The sequence below is a fragment of the Colletotrichum karsti genome (genome assembly GCF_011947395.1).
Source record: "Colletotrichum karsti strain CkLH20 chromosome Unknown Scaffold2, whole genome shotgun sequence".
In the NCBI taxonomy this organism is placed as follows: Eukaryota; Fungi; Ascomycota; class Sordariomycetes; order Glomerellales; family Glomerellaceae; genus Colletotrichum; species Colletotrichum karsti.
In genome coordinates this window covers 502,768-522,975 of record NW_024065902.1, presented here as the reverse complement: position 1 = coordinate 522,975, position 20,208 = coordinate 502,768, and the positions used below count along the sequence as shown (strand labels likewise).

At 53.7% G+C, this 20,208-nt stretch overlaps 9 protein-coding genes across 9 annotated transcripts; 4 read left to right on the top strand and 5 right to left on the bottom strand.

The window, feature by feature from the left end:
- Nucleotides 1-242: 242 nt before the first annotated feature.
- On the top strand, nt 243-1,381 carry CkaCkLH20_00714 (uncharacterized protein; the record flags this gene model as incomplete). The annotated part of the gene is made up of 2 exons (XM_038883434.1): nt 243-865; nt 931-1,381. 2 exons carry the CDS (start codon nt 243-245, stop codon nt 1,379-1,381), a joined length of 1,074 nt encoding a protein of 357 aa, XP_038751029.1.
- A 133-nt stretch (nt 1,382-1,514) lies between these two features.
- Nucleotides 1,515-2,288, bottom strand: CkaCkLH20_00713 (putative short chain dehydrogenase/reductase family oxidoreductase; the record flags this gene model as incomplete). The annotated part of the gene is made up of 1 exon (XM_038883433.1): nt 1,515-2,288. One exon carries the CDS (start codon nt 2,286-2,288, stop codon nt 1,515-1,517), a length of 774 nt encoding a protein of 257 aa, XP_038751028.1.
- Nucleotides 2,289-3,257: 969 nt separating this feature from the next.
- Nucleotides 3,258-6,017, bottom strand: CkaCkLH20_00712 (uncharacterized protein; the record flags this gene model as incomplete). The annotated part of the gene is made up of 2 exons (XM_038883432.1): nt 3,258-5,689; nt 5,741-6,017. The coding sequence occupies 2 exons, from the start codon at nt 6,015-6,017 to the stop codon at nt 3,258-3,260; spliced, it is 2,709 nt and encodes a 902-aa protein (XP_038751027.1).
- Nucleotides 6,018-6,361: 344 nt separating this feature from the next.
- Nucleotides 6,362-7,068, top strand: CkaCkLH20_00711 (DnaJ domain-containing protein; the record flags this gene model as incomplete). The annotated part of the gene is made up of 2 exons (XM_038883431.1): nt 6,362-6,436; nt 6,502-7,068. The coding sequence occupies 2 exons, from the start codon at nt 6,362-6,364 to the stop codon at nt 7,066-7,068; spliced, it is 642 nt and encodes a 213-aa protein (XP_038751026.1).
- Nucleotides 7,069-7,477: 409 nt separating this feature from the next.
- CkaCkLH20_00710 (uncharacterized protein) lies at nt 7,478-9,532 on the bottom strand (the record flags this gene model as incomplete). The annotated part of the gene is made up of 1 exon (XM_038883430.1): nt 7,478-9,532. One exon carries the CDS (start codon nt 9,530-9,532, stop codon nt 7,478-7,480), a length of 2,055 nt encoding a protein of 684 aa, XP_038751025.1.
- Nucleotides 9,533-10,789: 1,257 nt separating this feature from the next.
- Nucleotides 10,790-12,888, top strand: CkaCkLH20_00709 (uncharacterized protein; the record flags this gene model as incomplete). Its single annotated transcript, XM_038883429.1, has 2 exons — nt 10,790-12,074; nt 12,128-12,888. The coding sequence occupies 2 exons, from the start codon at nt 10,790-10,792 to the stop codon at nt 12,886-12,888; spliced, it is 2,046 nt and encodes a 681-aa protein (XP_038751024.1).
- Nucleotides 12,889-13,024: 136 nt separating this feature from the next.
- Nucleotides 13,025-13,873, bottom strand: CkaCkLH20_00708 (duf202 domain-containing protein; the record flags this gene model as incomplete). Its single annotated transcript, XM_038883428.1, has 4 exons — nt 13,025-13,215; nt 13,270-13,449; nt 13,534-13,643; nt 13,773-13,873. 4 exons carry the CDS (start codon nt 13,871-13,873, stop codon nt 13,025-13,027), a joined length of 582 nt encoding a protein of 193 aa, XP_038751023.1.
- Nucleotides 13,874-14,639: 766 nt separating this feature from the next.
- Nucleotides 14,640-15,464, top strand: CkaCkLH20_00707 (uncharacterized protein; the record flags this gene model as incomplete). The annotated part of the gene is made up of 2 exons (XM_038883427.1): nt 14,640-15,064; nt 15,131-15,464. The coding sequence occupies 2 exons, from the start codon at nt 14,640-14,642 to the stop codon at nt 15,462-15,464; spliced, it is 759 nt and encodes a 252-aa protein (XP_038751022.1).
- Nucleotides 15,465-17,843: 2,379 nt separating this feature from the next.
- On the bottom strand, nt 17,844-19,566 carry CkaCkLH20_00706 (uncharacterized protein; the record flags this gene model as incomplete). Its single annotated transcript, XM_038883426.1, has 2 exons — nt 17,844-19,427; nt 19,531-19,566. The coding sequence occupies 2 exons, from the start codon at nt 19,564-19,566 to the stop codon at nt 17,844-17,846; spliced, it is 1,620 nt and encodes a 539-aa protein (XP_038751021.1).
- Nucleotides 19,567-20,208: the final 642 nt, after the last annotated feature.

Below are 20,208 nucleotides of genomic sequence, written 5' to 3'. Positions count from 1 at the left end.
TGCCGCTGTTCTGGTGGAGGCTCAGCAGCTTAGAACGAGCCAACCATGGCATGCGAACTTCGAGACTTGGAGACTTGGGGTTACACGGCAGGCATGAGCCACTCGCTAGTCCGCCTTGCCATCTGATGGATGGAGAATCAGTGGTATTTCAACCACTTGGTCTTGTAGGGAGCCAGACAACAAATACAGTAGATTGATATTGAAAGTTTCAAGGAACTTACTTCGCAGTCAAGACTTGCACAATGTCGGCAGAACCTATTCAAGACATAATCGCAGACTTCATTTGGGGACCCGAGGAAGGCGATCGACAAAGGCTTCTCTCAAAATTCTTGGCACAATGCGCACATGAGCGATACGTTCTGAGCAAGAAGAAGCCTCAAGCCGACGCCAATATTCAAAGCATCATTAACAGCATCAAGTCAACACCCTCACTTGCAAAATCGGCCATCATATCGGCACATTCGGAAACTGGAGAGCAATCAACCATCGACTGCGTTGTGCGCATGATGTTCATGACCGCCACGAAGACAGATTACACTGCATTTGGAGGTTTCGTCACCGTACAATGGCGAAAAGACGAAACTATTGTCGACTATTTGGATCGAGTGTACCCACGGCTACCTGTGGGTGGTCAACAGGAGCAGCCTGTGAACACCAGGCACCTGAGAGCCAATGTTCTCATGAGCCAAGCAGGGATTCGAATCAAACCTACCGATAAGCTGTCAGACCACCTGTATCTCATATATGGAGAGGACTTCAAGACCCTCCTGGTCTTCTCCCACCGCTCGTTTCTCGAATACAGCCTCAAAAAGTTGCGGGCTGATAGCATTGATTTGGAACACTCAACAGCAGAGGCTGTGGTATGGTGAGTATAAAGTTCAAGCTTTCAAACAGTACCGTAACAACTGAAAGCTGACATGCGTTGAATAGTGGCTGCTTGCCCCCGAAACTAATCATCGAGACATTGCGGACCCTAGATTTCTTGTTTCCCCCCTTTGGGGACAAGAAATCGAAAAAGTTCCTGAACAAATGGGTTAATGATGGAAAACTGGACAGCAGTCTGCTGAATGGTGCCGCATATATCTCAGAAGAAGGACAGCCTCCCAAAGACCTGCTCGGATTATACGAGCAATACCCGTACTGGGGCCGACGCTTGACCAGGCTACTGAGGGAGGTTGAGGACCCAACTCCGATTACCTGGTGGCAGAGATACACGGAACGCGGGAGATCTCCACGAAGAATGTTCGAATGCGCGGTTGCCGCACTGATTGTCACGGCTTTCTCTGCTTTTGTGGCAACAGCACTGGCAGCAGTTCAAGTTTGGGTCGCGTATTGCGATTGGGATGGCGCACCGTCGAGGTCTTGGTGTACCACGAAGTAGAGATGCGCATCTTTGGGAATCCAGTGATGAAACTGAATAACTTCATCAAACATTACGTGTGGAAGAAGTGCAGCGCCAAGCTGCTAGCCGTAAGAACATATACTCGATTTTAGGCGACTCGCCCTATCAAGTCCTAGATCTTGATACCAGTAACCTCCTCACACGCCTTCACAACCTTCTCTTGCAGAGCAACATCGCCAGTGATAGGAATCGGCTCACCGAGTTGCCTCTTGGGGTCAAAATACTTTCCAGTCAAGCTCTGATCATAGTCACCCTCAGCCAGCATGACATAAGTCTCAACGCCATCCTCCAACTTATCCGTGGCAGAATCACCGCCAAGCTTGGTAGCAACCCAGCCAGGGTGCACGGAGATGACCGACGTGCCCTCGTACCTCCTCGCGAAGGCGTTCGCCATGAGGATCACATGGAACTTGGAATCGCAGTAGGCCGGGAAGTCCTGGAACGCCGCCTCGCCACGCTTAAACCAGAAGATATCGTCCGCGCTGGTATCCGCCTGGCGATGCAGCGTAGACGCGATGAAGATCAGCCTCTTGGGCCTGTTCATCAGGCTCGCGAGGACGTAGGGCGCCAGGACGTTGACGGCGGCGATGGCTGGGACGCCGGTATCGGCGGTCTTGCGGAACGGGCCGTGCATCATGCCGGCGTTGTGGATGACGGCGTCGAAGGTGCCGGCGGCGTTGGCCTCCTCGGCCAGCTTCTTCATCTCGGCGAGCTTGGAGAGGTCGGCGACGAAAACGCCGGCGGCGCCGGGGCACGCGGCCTTGGCTTCTTCGGCGCGCTGCTGGCTGCGGGCGTGGAGGTAGACGCTGTGCTTCTTCTGGACGAGCTGGCGGGCGGCTTCGAGGCCGAGGCCGTCTGCGGAGCCGGTGATGAGGATGCGGGCCATGATTTGAGGTGTGGTGTTGTTGGTGATGAAGAAGGTTTTGGTGTAGTTTCAACTTGTCTTGATCTATCTATGAGTTCAGACGTTCACATATTCACATCGGGACTACGACTGAGGGTATTGACGGCCCGGGGCTTTAAAGGTGTAAATCCCTGCGGGACCAAGTGGGCACGTTTGCGACTAAGTCCGTAAACCCGCTCCTTGGAAAGAGCGAGAACGACGCGAGGACGAACGTTGGTTCATCTGAGAGTCTGACTCGACGACTCGTAGCGTCTGGGCAACCCCTCTACACCTCAACGGAACGCCCCGGGATCGATAAGATTGAGGCGAGTTACGCCGTGGAAGATCGCTTACATAGCTTCTCGACCTCGATAACAAATATGTGTTTTCCACTCTGTAGTGCGATGTAGATATCAGATGGCCGAAACTCGTGAGAAGGGTAGGTTAGCGTTACGTTTTCTAAACTCAGAGTGGGTTCTAGTTGACGAACATGCTTAGCAATCATCTATGGAGGGGCGACTTTGACGGAGTTAGGAACAGTCGAATTGCGACCGGACATGTCGAATAACGAAGATGCGAAATAATGGGCTGGAATAGTGGCTCTTGCTATGTCGGAGTGGTTCGAGCAAAGTAGGATAAGAATGCCCACTGATCCTAGCTCGTGTCATTGTCAGTTTCGCCGGAGACACCCTAACCCGCCTTGAGGTGATGGACGGGCTAGTCTTTCCATTCGCCATTAACCAAGGCGACGAGTATCTGAAAGGGCATGATCGGATCGATCTCGAGCCACCTTGGATATGTCGGTTCAATTTGGCGCATTGGGCAGAGCGAGAACGGACGGCCAAGTGCGACTTTCGCCGTGTTGCAGAGGAGTCGGAAAACCGCTCAATGACACCGGAGTCAGATTCAAACATCGCTTTTTGATTAGATCGTGGGAGACAATATCCCGACAACACACTATATAGACACGCCCTATTTCTTCTTTGAAGGACGGGCATTCTTCTCCATCTTCTTCTGCTTCTCCCATCTCGCCTTCCGGATATCTTCAGCGCCCTTGAGCTCCTTTCTGCTACCAGCACCGTCCTTGAACTGTCCAATTCTCTTCTCCTTCGCCTCTGCGATTCTCTTCTTGCGCACCTCGTAGTCGTCGCGGTACTTGTCGGCCTGCTTCGGCGCCTTCTCCAGCTTATGCTTGTACCGCGGTCCAGACTGCTCCTGGGCCCCGACGTTCGGCCTTTCCATGCCACCGACCTGTATGCGTCCGAGCCTGTTGGCCTTGCGCCACTTATCGAAGCGTCCGCTCTGGAACGTGGAGGCGATCTTGACACCCGACTCGCCGCGGATGAACTTCTTGCCCTTGGATCCGTCCTCGTCGTTGGCGCGCGAGACGTACTTGTTCTGCTTCTTGTCCCAGCGCTTGCCGAGGGTCCTCGTCGGCTCGCCGAAGCCCTTGGCCGTCTCGTCGTTTGTGAGGTCCATGGTCGCATCACGCGCGGCTTCGATGAAGCTGGACGTTTGGGCGCCGGTGCTGATTCCGTAGCCGCGTTCTTCGGCGGCGTTGATTGTGCGGGGGGTGTAGGACATGAAGACCTCTTCGTCGCGCCATGATGTGGGCTTCTTCTTCTTTTCGCTGTTGTCGGTGATTGTGACTTCGAGACCGTCGTTGTCGTCGGAGTCGTCGGAATTGTAGACTTGCATGGCGTCTCCTTTGTCGTCCTCTGAGGCGTCATCCTCATCGTCATATGCCTCTCCACCACCGACGCCTCCCATTTCGTCATCGGAATCGACCTCTTCCTTTTTGTTGCCGCGGTGAGGCTTGATGCGTTTTCGCAGTTGCTTCATCATTTCCGCCGCCTCGCTGTTGGACCCCTTGCCTCCTCTTCCAATCTCGAAGATGGTCTCAGCTGGTCTGAAACCGCTAATCTTGGCCATCATCTCGTTACGGGCCTGCTCGGCGTTGTTGGCGTCAGTGCCGAATAGGGGATGTAATTCGTTCCAACCCTTAGATCCGACAATCTCACGCGCACGCTTCGCACTCTGAGAAGATGCTGAGTGACGGGTCTTCAGGTACAGCTTCTCGGCCTTGGTAGAGACCTTGCGGAGGGCCTCGATATCGACCTCCTCCTTCAACACCTTGCTCATCCACTCCATATTGATTTCAATCCTGTCACGGGAAAGGCCGCCGACGACGACGTCCTCAGAGAAGGAAGGCTTTTCTGATCCGTGACCAACAACCAACTTACGGCCAAGGAAGAGCTGGAGGTCCAGCATGTAAGGGGTGTCGAGCTCGCGAACAATGCTATAAGCCCAACCTCTCTGACCGGCACGAGCCGTACGTCCGACACGATGGACGAAGACCTTGGGTTGCGGGGGGAAGTCGTAGTTGATGACGTTGGCCAACACAGGAATATCGATACCTCTGGCAGCGACATCCGTGACCACCAGGATGTTTGCGCGTCCTTGGCGGAAGTTTTCTGTGTGAATCCTACGCGCTTCTTGATCCAAGGAACCATATACGTAAGACGTCGCAAATCCAGCCTTTGTAAGCAGCTGCGCCAAGTATTCGACATGGTGCTTGGTGGCGGCGAAGATGATAGTGGAGTGCTCTGTGGGCTTGCCCTTTCCATCTCCCTCGCCGCGTTTCCTCTTCTTCGATTGCGCAATATCCAGAGGCACTCCATCAGGGGTGCCCATGGGCATTTTGATAACGTCGTGCAGAATGTGCAACAGTGCGGCCTCCTTCTCGGCACCCTTGACCGAGAAGAAAGCACTCTCGAGGTCGGGAGAAACCTTTGTCTCAGCGTCCAGTCTGACTAGACTAGGGTCCTGCAGACCAGCCCTGGCAAACTCAACCAAGGAAGCTGGAAGAGTAGCAGAGAAGAGCAAACTCTGCCTCGACGGCGGGAGGGCGTGGAGAATTTCGGTAAGCTGGGCAGCGAAACCCATTTCGAAAAGACGATCGGCTTCGTCAAACACGACGTACTTGATCGAAGACAAATCCAGACCCATTTCGACCTTGAGATGGAGGAAACGACCAGGTGTGGCAATAACAATATCAGGGTTCGAGGACATGAAGCCGAACTGCTCCTCCATGCTGTCACCACCAACGAGCAGGACGCACTTCAGATCCGTACCCTTGCTGAACTCTTTGACAACCTTCAAGGTCTGGAGAGCCAATTCACGAGAAGGCGACAGAATCAGCGCGCGGGTGCCGATCTTGGCGCTGTGGGCGCGGAGGCGCTCGATCATGGGGATGACGAAGGCCGCAGTCTTTCCGGAACCGGTTCGGGCCATGCCCACGACATCTTTGCGATCGAGGATCAAAGGAATAGTCTTTCGTTGAATCGGAGTAGGCACGGAGAAACCCTTTTTCGTGATCGCGCGGAGGAGGTTTGCGTTCAGACCTGCCGACTCGTTAGCATATGTTGCGATAGAAGCTTCACCAGATCACATACCCATGGCCTGGAAACCACCGCCCTTCTTGACCGATTTGCCCTTCAGGTTGGAGGACTTGCGGAACGAAGCAGCCTGCTGCAGCGCGATGAAAGCCGCGTCACCGTCATCGTCGCCCTGCTCCTCGTTTCCACCGTTCAGAATGCCGTCAACGTCAAAGTCGAAGCCCGCATCCTGCCCGCCTTCGCTTCCGTTGTCGTCGGCGTTGGTGTTGAAAAGAGAGTCCGCAATGTCGACTTCACCGTCGGACGGCGTCGGAGAAGCTGCGCGACGAGGCATCTTGACCAATATGCGACAAGTGGTGTGCGGACTTGTCAATTGGTCTGGTCTGTTATGGGAAAAAAGGCCAGGTGAAGCAGCAGTCCAAGAGCTGGCGGACGAGACCCATCGAAAATTTGGCGGGCGAGAACGAGAAATTTCTTATCGCTATCTTATCTCTTCTCGTGGGGCTAGCCTTATCGACAAGGATCTTTAGCGGGTCAATGTGGCTGTCGCACGCGAGCCGCCTCGTGCCTTAACCTCTTCCACTACCAACCTACTTTCAAAGCCGTAGCTGTCGCCCACTTCCATCGTAACCGCGTCTTTCCGATTTCCAGTACCAACGGCTGAAGAACGCATTCATCATGTCGAACGGAGACGTAAAAGAAGAGAAGGATGCGCTCGACGCGCTCGAGCTCGAGGCGAAGGAGTTCGACAAGGTGCGCCACACCAGGAAACACCTCCCTGAGCACCGCGACAACAGCTAACAAGATGCCACACACAGGACGCAGAGATCGACAGAATCCTCAAGGCTTTCAGATTAGACGCCTACGCCGTTCTCGATCTCCAGCCCGGTGTCCCCGAATCCGACATCAAGATCTGCTACCGCAAGAAGTCCCTCCTCATCCATCCGGACAAGACCAAGAACCCGCTGGCCCCCGATGCCTTCGACCGCCTGAAGAAGGCGCAGACAGAACTGATGGACGAAAAGCATCGTGAGCGCCTCGATGAGGCCATCGCCGACGCGCGCATGCTCCTCATTCGTGAGAACAAGTGGACCGTCGATAGCCCCGAGCTCAAGACGGACGAGTTCGCCAAGAAGTGGCGCGACAAGGCGCGTGAGGTGTTGATCGACAACGAGCATCGCCGACGCCGGCAGATGAAGGCGCAGATGCAGGAGGAGGGCAGAGAGCAGAAGAAGCAAGACGATGAGACTGAGCAGCGGAAGCGCAAGAGGCAGCACGAGCAGGACTGGGAGGCCACGAGAGACCAGCGGATCAGCAGCTGGCGGGATTTCCAAAAGGGCAAGTCTGACGGCAAGAAGAAGAAGAAGATGAAGCCCATCGGTTGAATTTTTCTTCTGCGCGGCATTTTTACTTGTTTTGGAGGGGTTCCCCAGGGGCGACTGGGTGGTGTTTTGGGGATTCATTATAATAACTACACAGGTCTCGGCCACGGATACACGGTTGCATGCAAGCATATGGCACGGTTACATAAAGAGCCAGTGAGTTTGTTATTGAAAACCGCGGTTATGTCCCTAACTATGTCAGAAGTGCCATGCCCTATGTCCCCAAAACCTTTTATACGCTTTTGGCAAACCATATCTAGTCAGGTAAGCACCCATCCTTCCTCTTCATTGCGTCGTGGTATGCCCGCCTTGTGTGATTCCAAATCATGTGCTTTTCATGCATGTGCGCCACCGATCAGCGGCGCCTCTTATATGTCCAATTCCGCGCCTTCATAGGTTTTATCGTTGGTCTCTACTGGGGCTGGTTCTTCTTTTTGTACGAGATGAAGCGCGCCAGGTTCAGAACAACCTCGTCAGCACGCGACCTCAGTTCCGGCAGCGTCCTCTTGTCGACAGTCTTGATCAGGGCCTTCACCTTGGGCTGAGCCGCCTCGAGATGTTGCATGAAGTTGTCCTTCCAGAAGACTTCCTTGTCGCAAGGCACGTCTTCGTCTCCGTAGATGTCAAACAGCTGGTTGAGAGCCTCGACCGCATCGGCGGCCGGGGTCTCAGGCAGCGACGTAACGACGGTGATGAGGAAAACACCGATCTCCCGGTTCAGCGCGACGGGGGCAGGATGACGCGCAAGCTGGCCCAGAACGCCGATGCACTTGACTCCGAGGCCCTGGAAGGGGTCTTCTGGCTCCTCGTCCTTGGCCTTCTCGCCGTTTGTTGCCTTTGTCTCTTTCTTGGGGAGGCTCTTGGTCGCATGGTAAAGCGCCATGAACTTCTGGTGTTCATCGCCGTTGAGGGACAAGCGACGAGGCAGGCTGCGGGAAACAGCCCAAGCCAGGCTGGTGACTTGAGTGGCCAGATCCACATCGGCAGTGTTGGCTGCCAGGATAGGAACAATGACCTTGCCCCAGACGGCCTTACCCGACGGCGTCCATGCCTTGAGGATGCCAGCGTTGTGGTCATCTGAAAAGTCGAAGACGGAAATGGACCAGGAAATGTTGTTGAGGGCGGAGAGAGCGTGGCCTTGGAGTCTCAGGGCATCTTCGGATTGTGCGGATGTCGTCGCGAGCTCGATAAGTTGTGGGATAGCGTCTTGTATCAGCTCGCGCAGGGTCGGCAAGTCGTCCAAGTTTGATTCCTCGTCGACGTCGTCATCGGCACCGGTCACCATTGCCATGTCGGCCATATCGTCTTCGTCCATCGAGTCGTCATCGTCACCAGCGTCAACGTTATCTTCCTCTCCGGAAGCCTTCTCCTCGTCGTCCTCATCCATTGCGGTGTCGTCTCCAATTCCGTTCCATTCTTCCTCCTTCTTGTTATCCCTCTGCATAGATACTTGCAGAGTCGTGCCGATATCAGCAAGGATTTCCAACGCGAGCTGAAGAACCTCAGTCGGGTTAGACCATTGGCTCTTGGGAGGCAAGTCAGCCTCGGGCGTTGTGCCCTTAAGCGCCGAAGATAATGTCGGGATCAGAACGGCATCGGACAGGCTCTTCTGCTCGGGCGTGCCCTCGAACCATTCCAGAGTGGTAAAAATGTTATGCAGGACACCGCAGGCCAAAACCCCCTTGGCACCAGGAGTTTCCCGCAGCTTGGTCAGAGCCGTCAACGGCTTGGGGCTTTCATCGGCGGCGACGTCTTGTGCCAGGCGGCGGTTGTCCTCCGAAAGAGTGAGAAGCGCAGCCAGTGCATCGAGGCAAATGCTTGACGGTGAGTCTGTGTGGGCGACGACGTGGAAGAGGAGGTTCTTAATACCCTCAACACCAACGATAGCTTCAAGAATCTCATCCTGAGCCTCAGCGAGAGCAGAAAGAAGGGCAATGACAGACTCGGCAATGTCCCAAGTCACCTTGATCTCGCCCTTGCTAAGAGAGGAGCTCTTGGTCAAGTTCTCCAAAATCTGGTGGCTGTCAGTAAGGACGTTGTACGAGTGAGACTTGTAGGAAACACGACTCACAGCTTGGGAGGCAAAACCAATAGCACTCAAGACATCTTGACGGTACAAGTGGATGCAGAAGTCGGCCTCTTCCTCTTCGGCAATGACTCTCAAAATGTCCCAGCCGGCAGCGCGGCTCTCGATATTTGAGTCAGTCAGTGTCTCATTCAGGACGATGTGAACGATCTGCTCGCGCAGCAGCAATTTCCGACACTTCTCATCCGCAACGATGTTAGAGACGGCAGCGGCGGCTGCGGTACGGGACTTGGGGTCGGAGCTCTTGAGGTCGCTTATGACGGGAAGAATGGACTTTTCTCTGAGAGCGGCCAGTTCGGGGTCGGATGGCGGCTTGATGGTTTTGGCGATGGGGTCCTTGCGATGGCTCTGGCCGCCTCTGTTTCGTCTGGACTTTGCCATGGTGGTAGATTTGAGTTGGATGGGCTGTGATGATTATTCGTGTCAGACCGTGAACAGTGTCTTGAAAAGAAATAAATGTTTTCAAGTGAGATTCTTCTATGTCGGTGTATTTTCGTCGTCACCGACCTCTAAATCACCCCGCCGTCTGCACCAAAGAAAAAAAAATTCAGAAAAACCGTTGCTCGGGGCAGCCACAATGTGGCTCGAGTGTCTCTCTGCCCCGCAGCTCCACCGAGATGCCCGGATGATGACTGAGATGAGAGACGGGACTGGACTGAGTCGGTGGAGGTATCTCTCCCCGCTTGCCGCAGGCCGCACCACACTAAATTCAGGAACGGTACATTGTGCTCCAGCTCCAGCTCCAACTCCAGCTTCCCTCCTTTGACCTGGACCGTCCACATTTCACTGACACGAGCGATCTCAAATCCTCGAGGCTGATTTGCAGTGCAACAAGCAACACCGCTGTGAGGTCACTGCCCATTGCTGCCATTTTTGGATGACCTGACCGGCCATTCGCCAAGCCGAGCAGACATCTGCTGGCCCCAATGGAAGCACAGTCTCGACGGGCACAAGATCCCGCTCCGCTCCCGTACCCCAGACCCTTTGCAGAATAATCAGCAGGGAGCTTATTTTCTCCTCTGTTAACGCCACCTTTGACGATTTACCTACCCCAAGAACACGACACTACGTACAAGACCACACCGGATCGTCTTCTGTCGCATGAGCCACGCTGCGCACATCATCCAGTCCTCATCGAAGCTCCCGTCCGGACAAGCTCCACGGATCCACCAACGCAACCCGCAAACCTGCAGCACGACACACGAGCTTGCACAGCCCAGCCCACGGCGCAAGGAGCCAGGAGCAGGGAGCAGGGAAAAGCAACCCTGTTAAGTGCGCAATTGCCGGCTCCAGGGAAGTTGGAAAGGACGGCCAAGGAGTCAAGGGACTGGCCAAGGACCACTTCTTGTTTCCAGTTCCACCTGTCCAGTTCAGTCCGAACCCGAACTGACTGAGGTGCTGTGTCCAACTGTCCTCCTTCTTGGACTCTTGGAGCTCTCCATTGAAGTACCTCGCCTTCACTCGCATCTACGTTGACGAGAAAGATGTGAGACGCCCGACCCTCGGATCCCCCTCCCTTGCAGCACCCAGTCCTTACAGTCAATCTGTTATCGACGCTTGACTTTCACTTCTTCTTTGCCCTCTTGTCTTTCCTTTTCCCCTGTCGCTGTTTCGCGCTACCTTACAAGTTAGAGAAGTATGCCGGACCCATGGCGCCAGCTACGCTCCTTCGTTTTCCTCAGCGATGAAGAGATGGGAAAGAAGGATGACGACCACAACCGCGGCAGCGCCAACGGAAACCCCATGCTGCTACGAAACCGAAATCCCCAATGGCAACCCGCCGCCAAGATGCCATCCCGCCGCCTCTTCCGACGCATCGCATACCTCTTCATCATCGCCGGAGCCCTTTGGTACTTTCTAGGCGACCTCTCCTTCAGCTTTGGCGAGCGACGCCCCAACTACATCTACCCATACACCGACGGTTCTCGAGACCACATACCAAACCCGATCCGCGATGGTCCTCACCGACTCAGTGGCGGTCGCAAAGCCAAACCCGGCACGCCTATGCCCTCAATCTCCGAGCATGACTACAACGGCCCGGTCAAGTTCCACCGTCTTGCGTCGTCGCTGCATGCGATTGCCGCGACGAAGGGCTCGCTGGCGGTCAATCAGAACGTTCTCTTCGCTGCTGCGAGCCTGCGGAGCGCGTCGACACTGCTGCCGTTCGCCTGCCAGATGGGCATGGAGCTGAGGAGCTACGTGCACTTTGCCGTCATGGGCCGGAGCGAAATTGAGTTGGACGATATCAAGAAGATCAATGGGATAGACGATTCTTGCTACATCATTTGGCACGACGCCCGCGCCGACTTTTCCTCTCTATCGACGGACACTCGCCTCGAGATATCGGCGATCCGAGGACTGCGAAGTATCCACAGCTTCATGCACCCTCAAGCTATAATTGTAGACGGAACAGATGACGAGTTGTTTCCTTTCTTGAAGGGCATGCGGTCAGAAACGGGCGCGCTGAAGATCCCTCTCATCGAGCTTCCGAAGGACGCTTCAAAGCACCTGTCGTGGCTACCGAAGCTTGACAGCCCCTCTCTCGCAGCGTGGAACCAAGTTAGCGTTGATATCCTGATTCAAGCCCCCGCCAGTGGCTCCGGTAGCCTGTTGCGGCTGCTTAGGTCGCTCAACGATGTCGACTTCACGGCTTTCACAATCCCCCACCTCACCATTGAACTGCCCCAAGACATTGAACCTGCGACAGCCAAATTTCTGGAAACCTTTCACTGGCCACCGCCGCATGTGGCAAACCCGGGTCGCGTACAAATGCTCTCGCTGAGACACAGGATTCCTCGGCAGCGTATGACGGAGGAGGAGAGTTCCATTCGTTTCCTGGAGTCGTTCTGGCCAACGACGCCCAAATACTCTCACATACTTGTTCTTTCACCGCAGGCGGAGTTAGCTCCGGGGTTCTTCCATTGTAAGCTACTACCTATTTACTCGAGTAGGATTCCATGCTGACTCGCTCCACAGATCTCAAATACTCTCTCTTAGAGTACCGCTACTCGGCATATTCAACGCTCTCAAAGTGGGATCAACGACTTCTCGGAATCAGCATGACTTCGCCTTCCACCAACTTGGACGGCAGAAGTCAATTCGCAGAACCGATTTCCGATGGCCCGGACGACACGGGCTCTTTTTACTTGTGGCAGGCCCCCAACAGCAACGCCATGCTCTTTTTCGGGGACAAGTGGGTAGAATTGCATGGTCTGGTCTCCGAAGTAGACGCCCTGAAGGCTGCGCGCGACCCCAAGGACGTTCCGGATATGGTGACGACGAAGGAAGTGAGCAAAATGTTCCCCTCATGGCTGGAGCACGTCTTGCGTTTATCACGGCTCAGAGGCTACTTCACGGTATACCCCAGCTCCGAGACAGGAGCTACGGTAGCGAGAGTCCACAACGAACTTTACCTGGGCCCTGAAGAGTACCAACAGGAAACTGGCGAAAGAGAGAAGCTGAGGGCGAACCTGGCCGAGGCCATTTCCGACTCGCTCGTGCACACATTCGACACGCTTCCGAACAACGGCACCCTTACGCCTTGCAAAGATCTCCCGATCCTGGGGTGGCAGGGCGATAGCACGAGTCTGCGAGACGTGTACCAGCGTGCTGTGGAGTACATGTTTGCATGGCGCCAGCTGGTCGGCGGGTGCAGCCGAGAGGAGATGCAGCGGGATCACATCGATGGGTCCGCAAGAGACCTGTTTTGCACGCCTGACGGCAAGCTCAAGGGATAATTCAAGGCGCAGGTCGTGTATTGTGTAGACTTTTTTGATATACCCACGGGATGGACATCAGCATGGACTGGTACGGCGCGACTAAGACGGGGTGATTCGGGGATCATAATAGGCGTAGGAGAATTCGAATTGGTTTCTACTTCAATACGTGTGCCGCCGAGACACCCGACTTGAAGGTATCTGAATCGTCGTTGCTCGCAAGCTTGGTGATCACCAGCAGGACTATGCAGGTTCCTACGATGCTCAGGGCTACGATGGAGAGCACGAGTTGCGTTCGCCAACCGGTCTGTACGATGGCCGCCTTGCGACTGTACTTGTTCACCGTTTCTGAGAATGATAAGCATACCGAGTAACACGTGAAATGATGATTATGCGGCTTACTGATGTAATTACCCAACCCAAGACACAAACACGAAACGGCGAGGCACCAGAAGATGATGCCGAGCGGTTTCGCCATCCGCAGCTCCAACTGACTCGGCTCGCTCTTCAGGTGGAAGGAGAGCACGATGGCGACGGAGACGATGGACATGTACACCGAGAGTCTCAGGTACGAAAGGAATGCTACAAGACCGCCATCGTCAGTTTTCTCTCTCTCTCTCTCTCTCTCATCAATGAGCTGATTCAGTTCGGAGAAACGCGACGTACTCCTCTCGTTCGCGCAGTGATCCCGCGCGTCGCTCGTCTCATTCTGGAACAGCAGAGGTCCGAAGATGGGCCACGCCAGGAATGTCGACTTGCCGGCGTGTCCGTAGCCGCTGTGTAACGTATCGGGTTCATCAGTCATGTCTGTCGGTGTTTGGGGAGGGCGATTGTCTGTGTGGTGGGTTGAAAGGGATGTTGAGATGACGTCGGAATGGGATGAACGAAACAAAACGAAAACGTACCCGATCTCGCCGACCTCGACGGGCCGGAGGAGTTCTGAGGCGCGAAGGGGCGCGCAGCAGGTGAATGTCAGGTCTTCGTCGTCTATTTGGTTTGATGCCATTTTTTGGAATGATCTCGGGACTGAGGTTTGGTTTGGTCCTGGAACTGGGGATTGCAGATTGAAAGAACTTGGAGCTGGTTGAGACGGGAGGTTAGGGTGGAAAATGTCACTGGATTTGATCACAAGGGACTTGTCTGAGGTGATTGCGGCACTGTGTAGAATGCCGATGAACGTGCCAATCATACTGTGTTTGGAGCTATCGGGCACCGTGCGGCTGTCGCGGTCGGCGATCAGTCGGCCCCACTTTGATGGCGCCGAGCTCTAACTTCAACAGCATACCGTGATGCTACCTCTCGATATCCCGCTGTCGTCTTTCTCGTTGCTATTTTTACTATCGCTTCTATTGTTGCTGTTTCGGCTCTTATCGTTGTTGTTGTCGTCGATATCGTTATAGTATTCCTGAGTATACGTCTTTCATTTATATACTTCATGGGAGTTTTCCGGACACGCAAGTACCGCTCAAGTTATATCGCAGGTGTCAAATTCTGTGTTGGCTTCCAGGTTGGCCCAAGTCGTGAACGAATGACTGAGAACAACCTGCCAGTCAGCAAGCAGTAGTGCGGCCAGAATGTTGGTGGGTTGTCATGGCTGCGCCATATCACTCCTGCACGTCTTATTGGTGCCATGTAGACAGTAGGCAGCAACGTGATCGCCTCCAACGGCGGACGGCCGCATCTGTGAGCTTACTTTAATTCAATCTTCCTGCAATTTCTTTCCTTCCAGTTCCAAAGCATATTATCAACCTCTTTGTCACAGCTTTTCAACCATGTCCTTCGGCTGGTCGGCCGGCGACATCGCCGCTGCCGTGAAGCTGCTCTACAACGTCTATGAGGCGCTGGACAGCTGCAACGGTGCAGCGCAAGAATACCGCGAAGCTGTGGCTTTCCTTCGATCCTTGATCCAGACCCTCAAGCCCATTACATTTGTGACGGATTGGTCGGCATACCCAGCATACAAAACCGACATTGACCGAGAGATCAATTATATCAAAGTCCCTATCAATGACTTTCTTCAAGCCATCCAGAAGTATGAGCCTAGCCTCGGGAAACACCCGGCAACAACCAATCGCTTCAAGCACGCTGTCCCGAAATTGAATTGGTATATGAAGTGGTCGAGGAAGGTGATTACCATGAAGAGTTTAGTTCAATCACACATGATGATTCTGGACAATCTCATGAAGCAGCTCACATTGTCAGTGCTCACATAAGGTATTTTTCGTACGATTTCGAAGAGTTCTGGCTGACTATGCTTGTCAAGAGACGTGATATTGAAGACGCAAAAGGATCTTCCCGACGTATTTCGTTCAGTGTTCCAAGAAACAATACGTCCTGAACTTGGCATCTTGCTTCGAGATGCTTTGCGCCAGATGAAGACCTCGGAACGGCAATTCATCCCAGAACTCGACTTGTCCGAACCTCAGCCGAGCACTCGTGACTGCGTAAATGACCTGGCAAAAGCGGCTGCTGATTCTCTCACCACCCGGGTGCAGTCTACCGACTATACCGGGCTGCCTTTTCAGCCAGTAGCTCACTGGTCGGACCAGACTGATACTTTGAGTGACCTTCGCGAGGAGTCTTTACGTGAGGTGTGAGTGCTATGATGATGGGATGTAGTGGCCGGCGCTTATGAACTTCTTCCACTAGGTACTATCTAGCATTCGTATACCTTGGGCGGTTTCTGCGAGATCTATTGTAAGTCTCCTTCGGTTTCACGACTTGCGAGGATGAAGTTGAACGCCATCACAGTATTCTGCTTTCTCGCTTGGCTCAGCCATCCAGACAAATGACTCCTATCTTGATCGCCAAGTACCATATCACGTTCTTCGACGCAATGGGAAGCGCCCCTCGCGTCTTACAATACGACGCTTTTCGAAACTTTGAGGCAAGGCTTTTTTGAGCTCAAAACATAATCAGCGCTTGAGACTAACAACATACTTTGCTCGTCAGACCTTACGAGCATTCATCAAGGGAGAGTTTGGGAGTTTCCCACTGATCGACCGTCAAGACTACCTTATATTGGACGAACACGATCGTGTTCTAGACCAGTCAAAGTGGCGCGCCCGCATCGCTCCCGGCAGTAAGATCGCAATGTCTGTGATCATGAGGACATTGCAAAGAAAACCAGATTCGTGTTCACTTGAACACTGCCTCAGGAAGTCCTGTCGACATGCTAAGTTGAAGCGAGTCTCCGGATATTGGGGCAGGTGGTAAGCAGGCGATTTCCGAAGCGAAGAAAGCAAAACTCATAAATCTACAGCCCCGTTTGCTCGAGAAACTTCTTCCAACCGGATGACGTCCTAGATGACATGGAAACAAAGCCTACACCAGCTATGGAATCACCCAGGCACGGTATCGCAGGCCCCGTCAAGCCTCAAAGGCCACTTGAGCATCAGGTGCCCCAGCGACGACAGCCATGGGCTATCATGGCCATGAATAACGCGGAAGATCTTCCATCAGACAACAAAGTCTTCAGAGAAGTGAGAGAACTCGAAGACGAAGACGAATCTCCCTTCACCCGGATATCGCCAAAGTTCGAAGATATGTGGTCAGTAGTAGCGCGAATCAGCGAGCCGTACCCGTACTCGTATGACGACTTTGATGTCCAGCGCGTCCAGGACAAGTACCCGAATCTTCCACAACGAATAGCCGTAAAATTGGTGAAGGCAAATAGTTTGAGAAACCGCATCTTTCGCTATTGGGCCACAAGAGAAGAACTCAACTCCGCCAAGCACGTCTGTTCTCCGATGCTGGCTCAGCCTAGCGATGACTTGCGAAATCTGGCTGTCACCAACGATGACCCGGTTGTGGGTATTAATGGGGCTATGGCAGGGGCTTTCGTGAATCTCTTGAGATTGCGGTCTGGCAGCAATTGCTGCACCAGTTGCGCCATCTGTCGAGAGAGTATGCCAGCGCTGCGCGATACTCACAGGTAGGTGACCAAAGAGTGATTCAGGCGGCATCTGGGATGGAGCAACCTTCTAACGCACCACTTGGGCTCAGGAAAAATCATCTTCTTCAGGACGTTCGGCCATATCTGTGTCTCCATGACGCCTGCGAGCGGCCGCCGAAGTTCTTTGCTCTCAGGGAGGACTGGACACGACATATCACTAATGAGCATGGAGGTGCTGTCTATGCGCCACTCCCACCTGGTGCTGCCGGGAAATGCCCTGTGTGTTTCCGCCTGGTTGAGGACTCGATCTCTCATGTCGCATGGCACATGGAGCATTTTGCGGCTTTGTCTCTTTCGATTTCGTAGAACCCTTCGAATAATATCATGGTGTAATGTTGGAAGTTGATGCTAAAGCAGTGAGATTCTCTCCTCGCAGTAAATGGGCAATAAAACTTTCGAAATGGAATGTGAAAAACACATCCACAACGAATGGGTGGTGTCACACCTACGGAAGACCCTGCGATTCGGTAAAGGATCGACTCGACCTTCACGCAAAAACCATCCATGAGCAGCTCAACATGCAAAAGTCCACCGCTTTTTGCCAGGTTTCCCTTTCTTTCCATTAACCTCTGCGACAAATTGTACAGAATCATGTTATGCTAAGTTTTCAGCAACTACAATCACTAGTTTCGCGTCGTGTCTCGTCCGGCATTACTCGGCGGATTTACGCGGATGGCCCGACCATCTCCGCTTCCAACAAGTTATGTTGCGAATGAGGCGTCAATGCCTGGGCACTGGAGCTCATTGCCGAGCCAAGGTGGGAATTAACAAGCAGATAGGCTCTGGCTGACGAGAGATAGGCTATGGACGTGTCGGGAATCGGGAAAGGCCACAGCATCATGTCTGAGATGTTCATTCCGATAGGGGGCTGTATCGCGAAGACACTCTGCAGTCAAACCATCACTGCCTCCACGCTAGGCACGCTTCGCCACCACAAATTGCGTTTCAAGTAATCTTTGGTTTTATTGCTATCATCTCATCAACATGAATAGGTGGATGCTATTAAGAGACGAGTCTGATCTCAGTCGTCTCCCTCCTTGGGTGACGCAGCCTTGATGGCGACCAGTAAGGGGTCCCCGTTAGCTTGAGCCCGGCGAATAAACGCCTGGAACTGGCCATCGTTTGCCAGATCCTTCATGACAATTTCCCTGGTTCTCCCAAGACCCTCCAACTCATCGAGTCTATCAAGGGTTGCTTGGAGATGCTCGTCAAAACCTTCCTGCGAGCAAATCTCCCGAAACGCATTCTGCATTGGGACCGAGTCAGCGCGAACCATCGATTTCGAGTCGATGGAAAATATGTTGACGTGGTCATGCCTCTGGATGAAGTCGGCTCTAGTCATGATCTGTCTCGCTTCGTGAAGTGGGATTTCCGGAAGCCTGCCGTCGTTGATGCCTTCGCGAAGCATCGCCTTCTCTTTCTCAACCAGGGCTTTGGCCAATACCATTGCTGCTGCCGAGTACTCCTGTTGGTCTTCGGCATCGTCGTCCATGTATTCGCCCAGTATCCAGCACTGGCCGAGCAGCCAGCGCTTCTCCTTCTCGCAGATCAGGTCGCAAGCTTTCAGCATGTCCTTAGACCGGGCCACGTGGTCAAGGAATCTGATGCGCCCACCAACCTTGCTGTAGACTCTGTCCAGGGTGTCCTGCGGTACGTCTTCGTGGAATGTCTTTGCCCGGTATTGCTTTAGTGTGGTCAGGGCGGGACTTCGCGGCATGTCGTGGACGTCTGATACTGCCAGGCGGGTAGCTTGCCACTTGAGCCGCTCCATGGTGCTGTGATCGTCGCTAATTAGAATCACAGTAACGAGGCGGCTTGCCGCCCACAGTTCCGCTCGCTGTTGAATCAGTTCCAGCAGGTTTTGTCCCTCCTCATCTTCCCGAAGCAGGTGGATGCGGTTGATGACGAGGATCAGGGGCTTGTCTGTTCTGGCCTTTCGGTCTAGAGCCACCTTCTCCATCTTATTGAAAGCTCTCTCGATGTCAAGGATGGGTGTGGAATCGCGAGGGCCCTTGAAGTTGAACAGACTTCCAATGTAGTCCTCATGAAACTCATAGTCTAGAGCTTTTCCGAGTCGTAAGCGAAATACTTCGGGGTCCCCATGCGCCTCTAGCATGGCTGTGCCCTCACCCCGGACTTGTCGCATTGCTCTGAGAATCATGGAGGTCTTGCCGGTTCCCTTTTCGCCCGTGATTAGGTGGTAGTGGCCTTGGGTGCTTCCATTCACCATTCTGTCAATATGGTCTTGTTCGTCTCTCGTTATCCACTCGTCACCCTCGTGACAGGGCGAAGCAAGTTCTGCCTGAAGCCGATCTGGTGCAACATGACGACCAAGGGCTGTAAGCTCTAGAGTCGAAAAGCCAGCTCCGAAGGCGTTTTCCATTTTTCGAAGGACAAGAGACTTGTAGTAGGCATTGTAGGAGTAACCTGCCAGACCGAGAATGAGAACGGAGCCGAATGCTGTGGCGCCGCCTTCGATGATCTTGAAGAAGGAGTCTCTCCAACTCGATCCATCGTTGTCGGTTTTCGTATTCGTGTTGCCACGAGAAGACGTCTGGCTAGAACGACATGGAGGTTGCTCGACAAAGATCAGACGAGAAGGGGGCTGAATTCGTCTGTTGAGTATACGAGCCTGTATACCGTCGATGAATCGAGATCAACATCCTCATTTGCGTTAATTTGGTGCATGGATTGGGTTCCAATCTTACCTTCCAATTTTGCGGCAACGGAGTAAGTCTCGCCATGGTCGTTGGTGTCTGTCTCCTGGCTTGGTTTGGGATGCGGCCAAGCTCACGGCAACGCGTCTTAGTCCGAGGGTTCACTTGGTTGAAAGTCGGCGGATGTGTCCACTGCTCTGGGCTGTGCAATTGTTCTTAGAACGCCAATTTATAGCCCACGCGAGAGTCCTTGGAGATTGGATCCTCGATTGTACGCGGGCTGGAATAGCTACGAGGCGTGGAACTCTCAGCTTCAGTGAGGCGTGCAGGAAGGCACCTTTAGTGTGGACAAGTCGACCTGAGGCCCACCCCACGGTCCTCCCTTGTCCACGTTGGTGTCGCTGGAGGTACTACGTACCTTCGTCCCGCCTGGTCCACCGTGTATGTGGATGAAGCGACACCGCGGACGACCCCCATCGCTCCCTCCTTCATTCTGATTCTCTACTTTGCAAACCCGAGTCGCAATGTCTTGGCACGAATAAGGTGGCAGTCTCTACCACAACGATCCGGCCTGCTAAAAGCTGTATCATCTACGCAGCAAGTCAGCATCGGTTTGCATCGACTTGGCCTTCAAGAAGCGTTGATCTTCCCCTTCTTTTCACATTGATGAACCATTCACTCGTTTGATATTTCCTCTTCCCAGACACCGAACCACGTTCTTCGAAACAA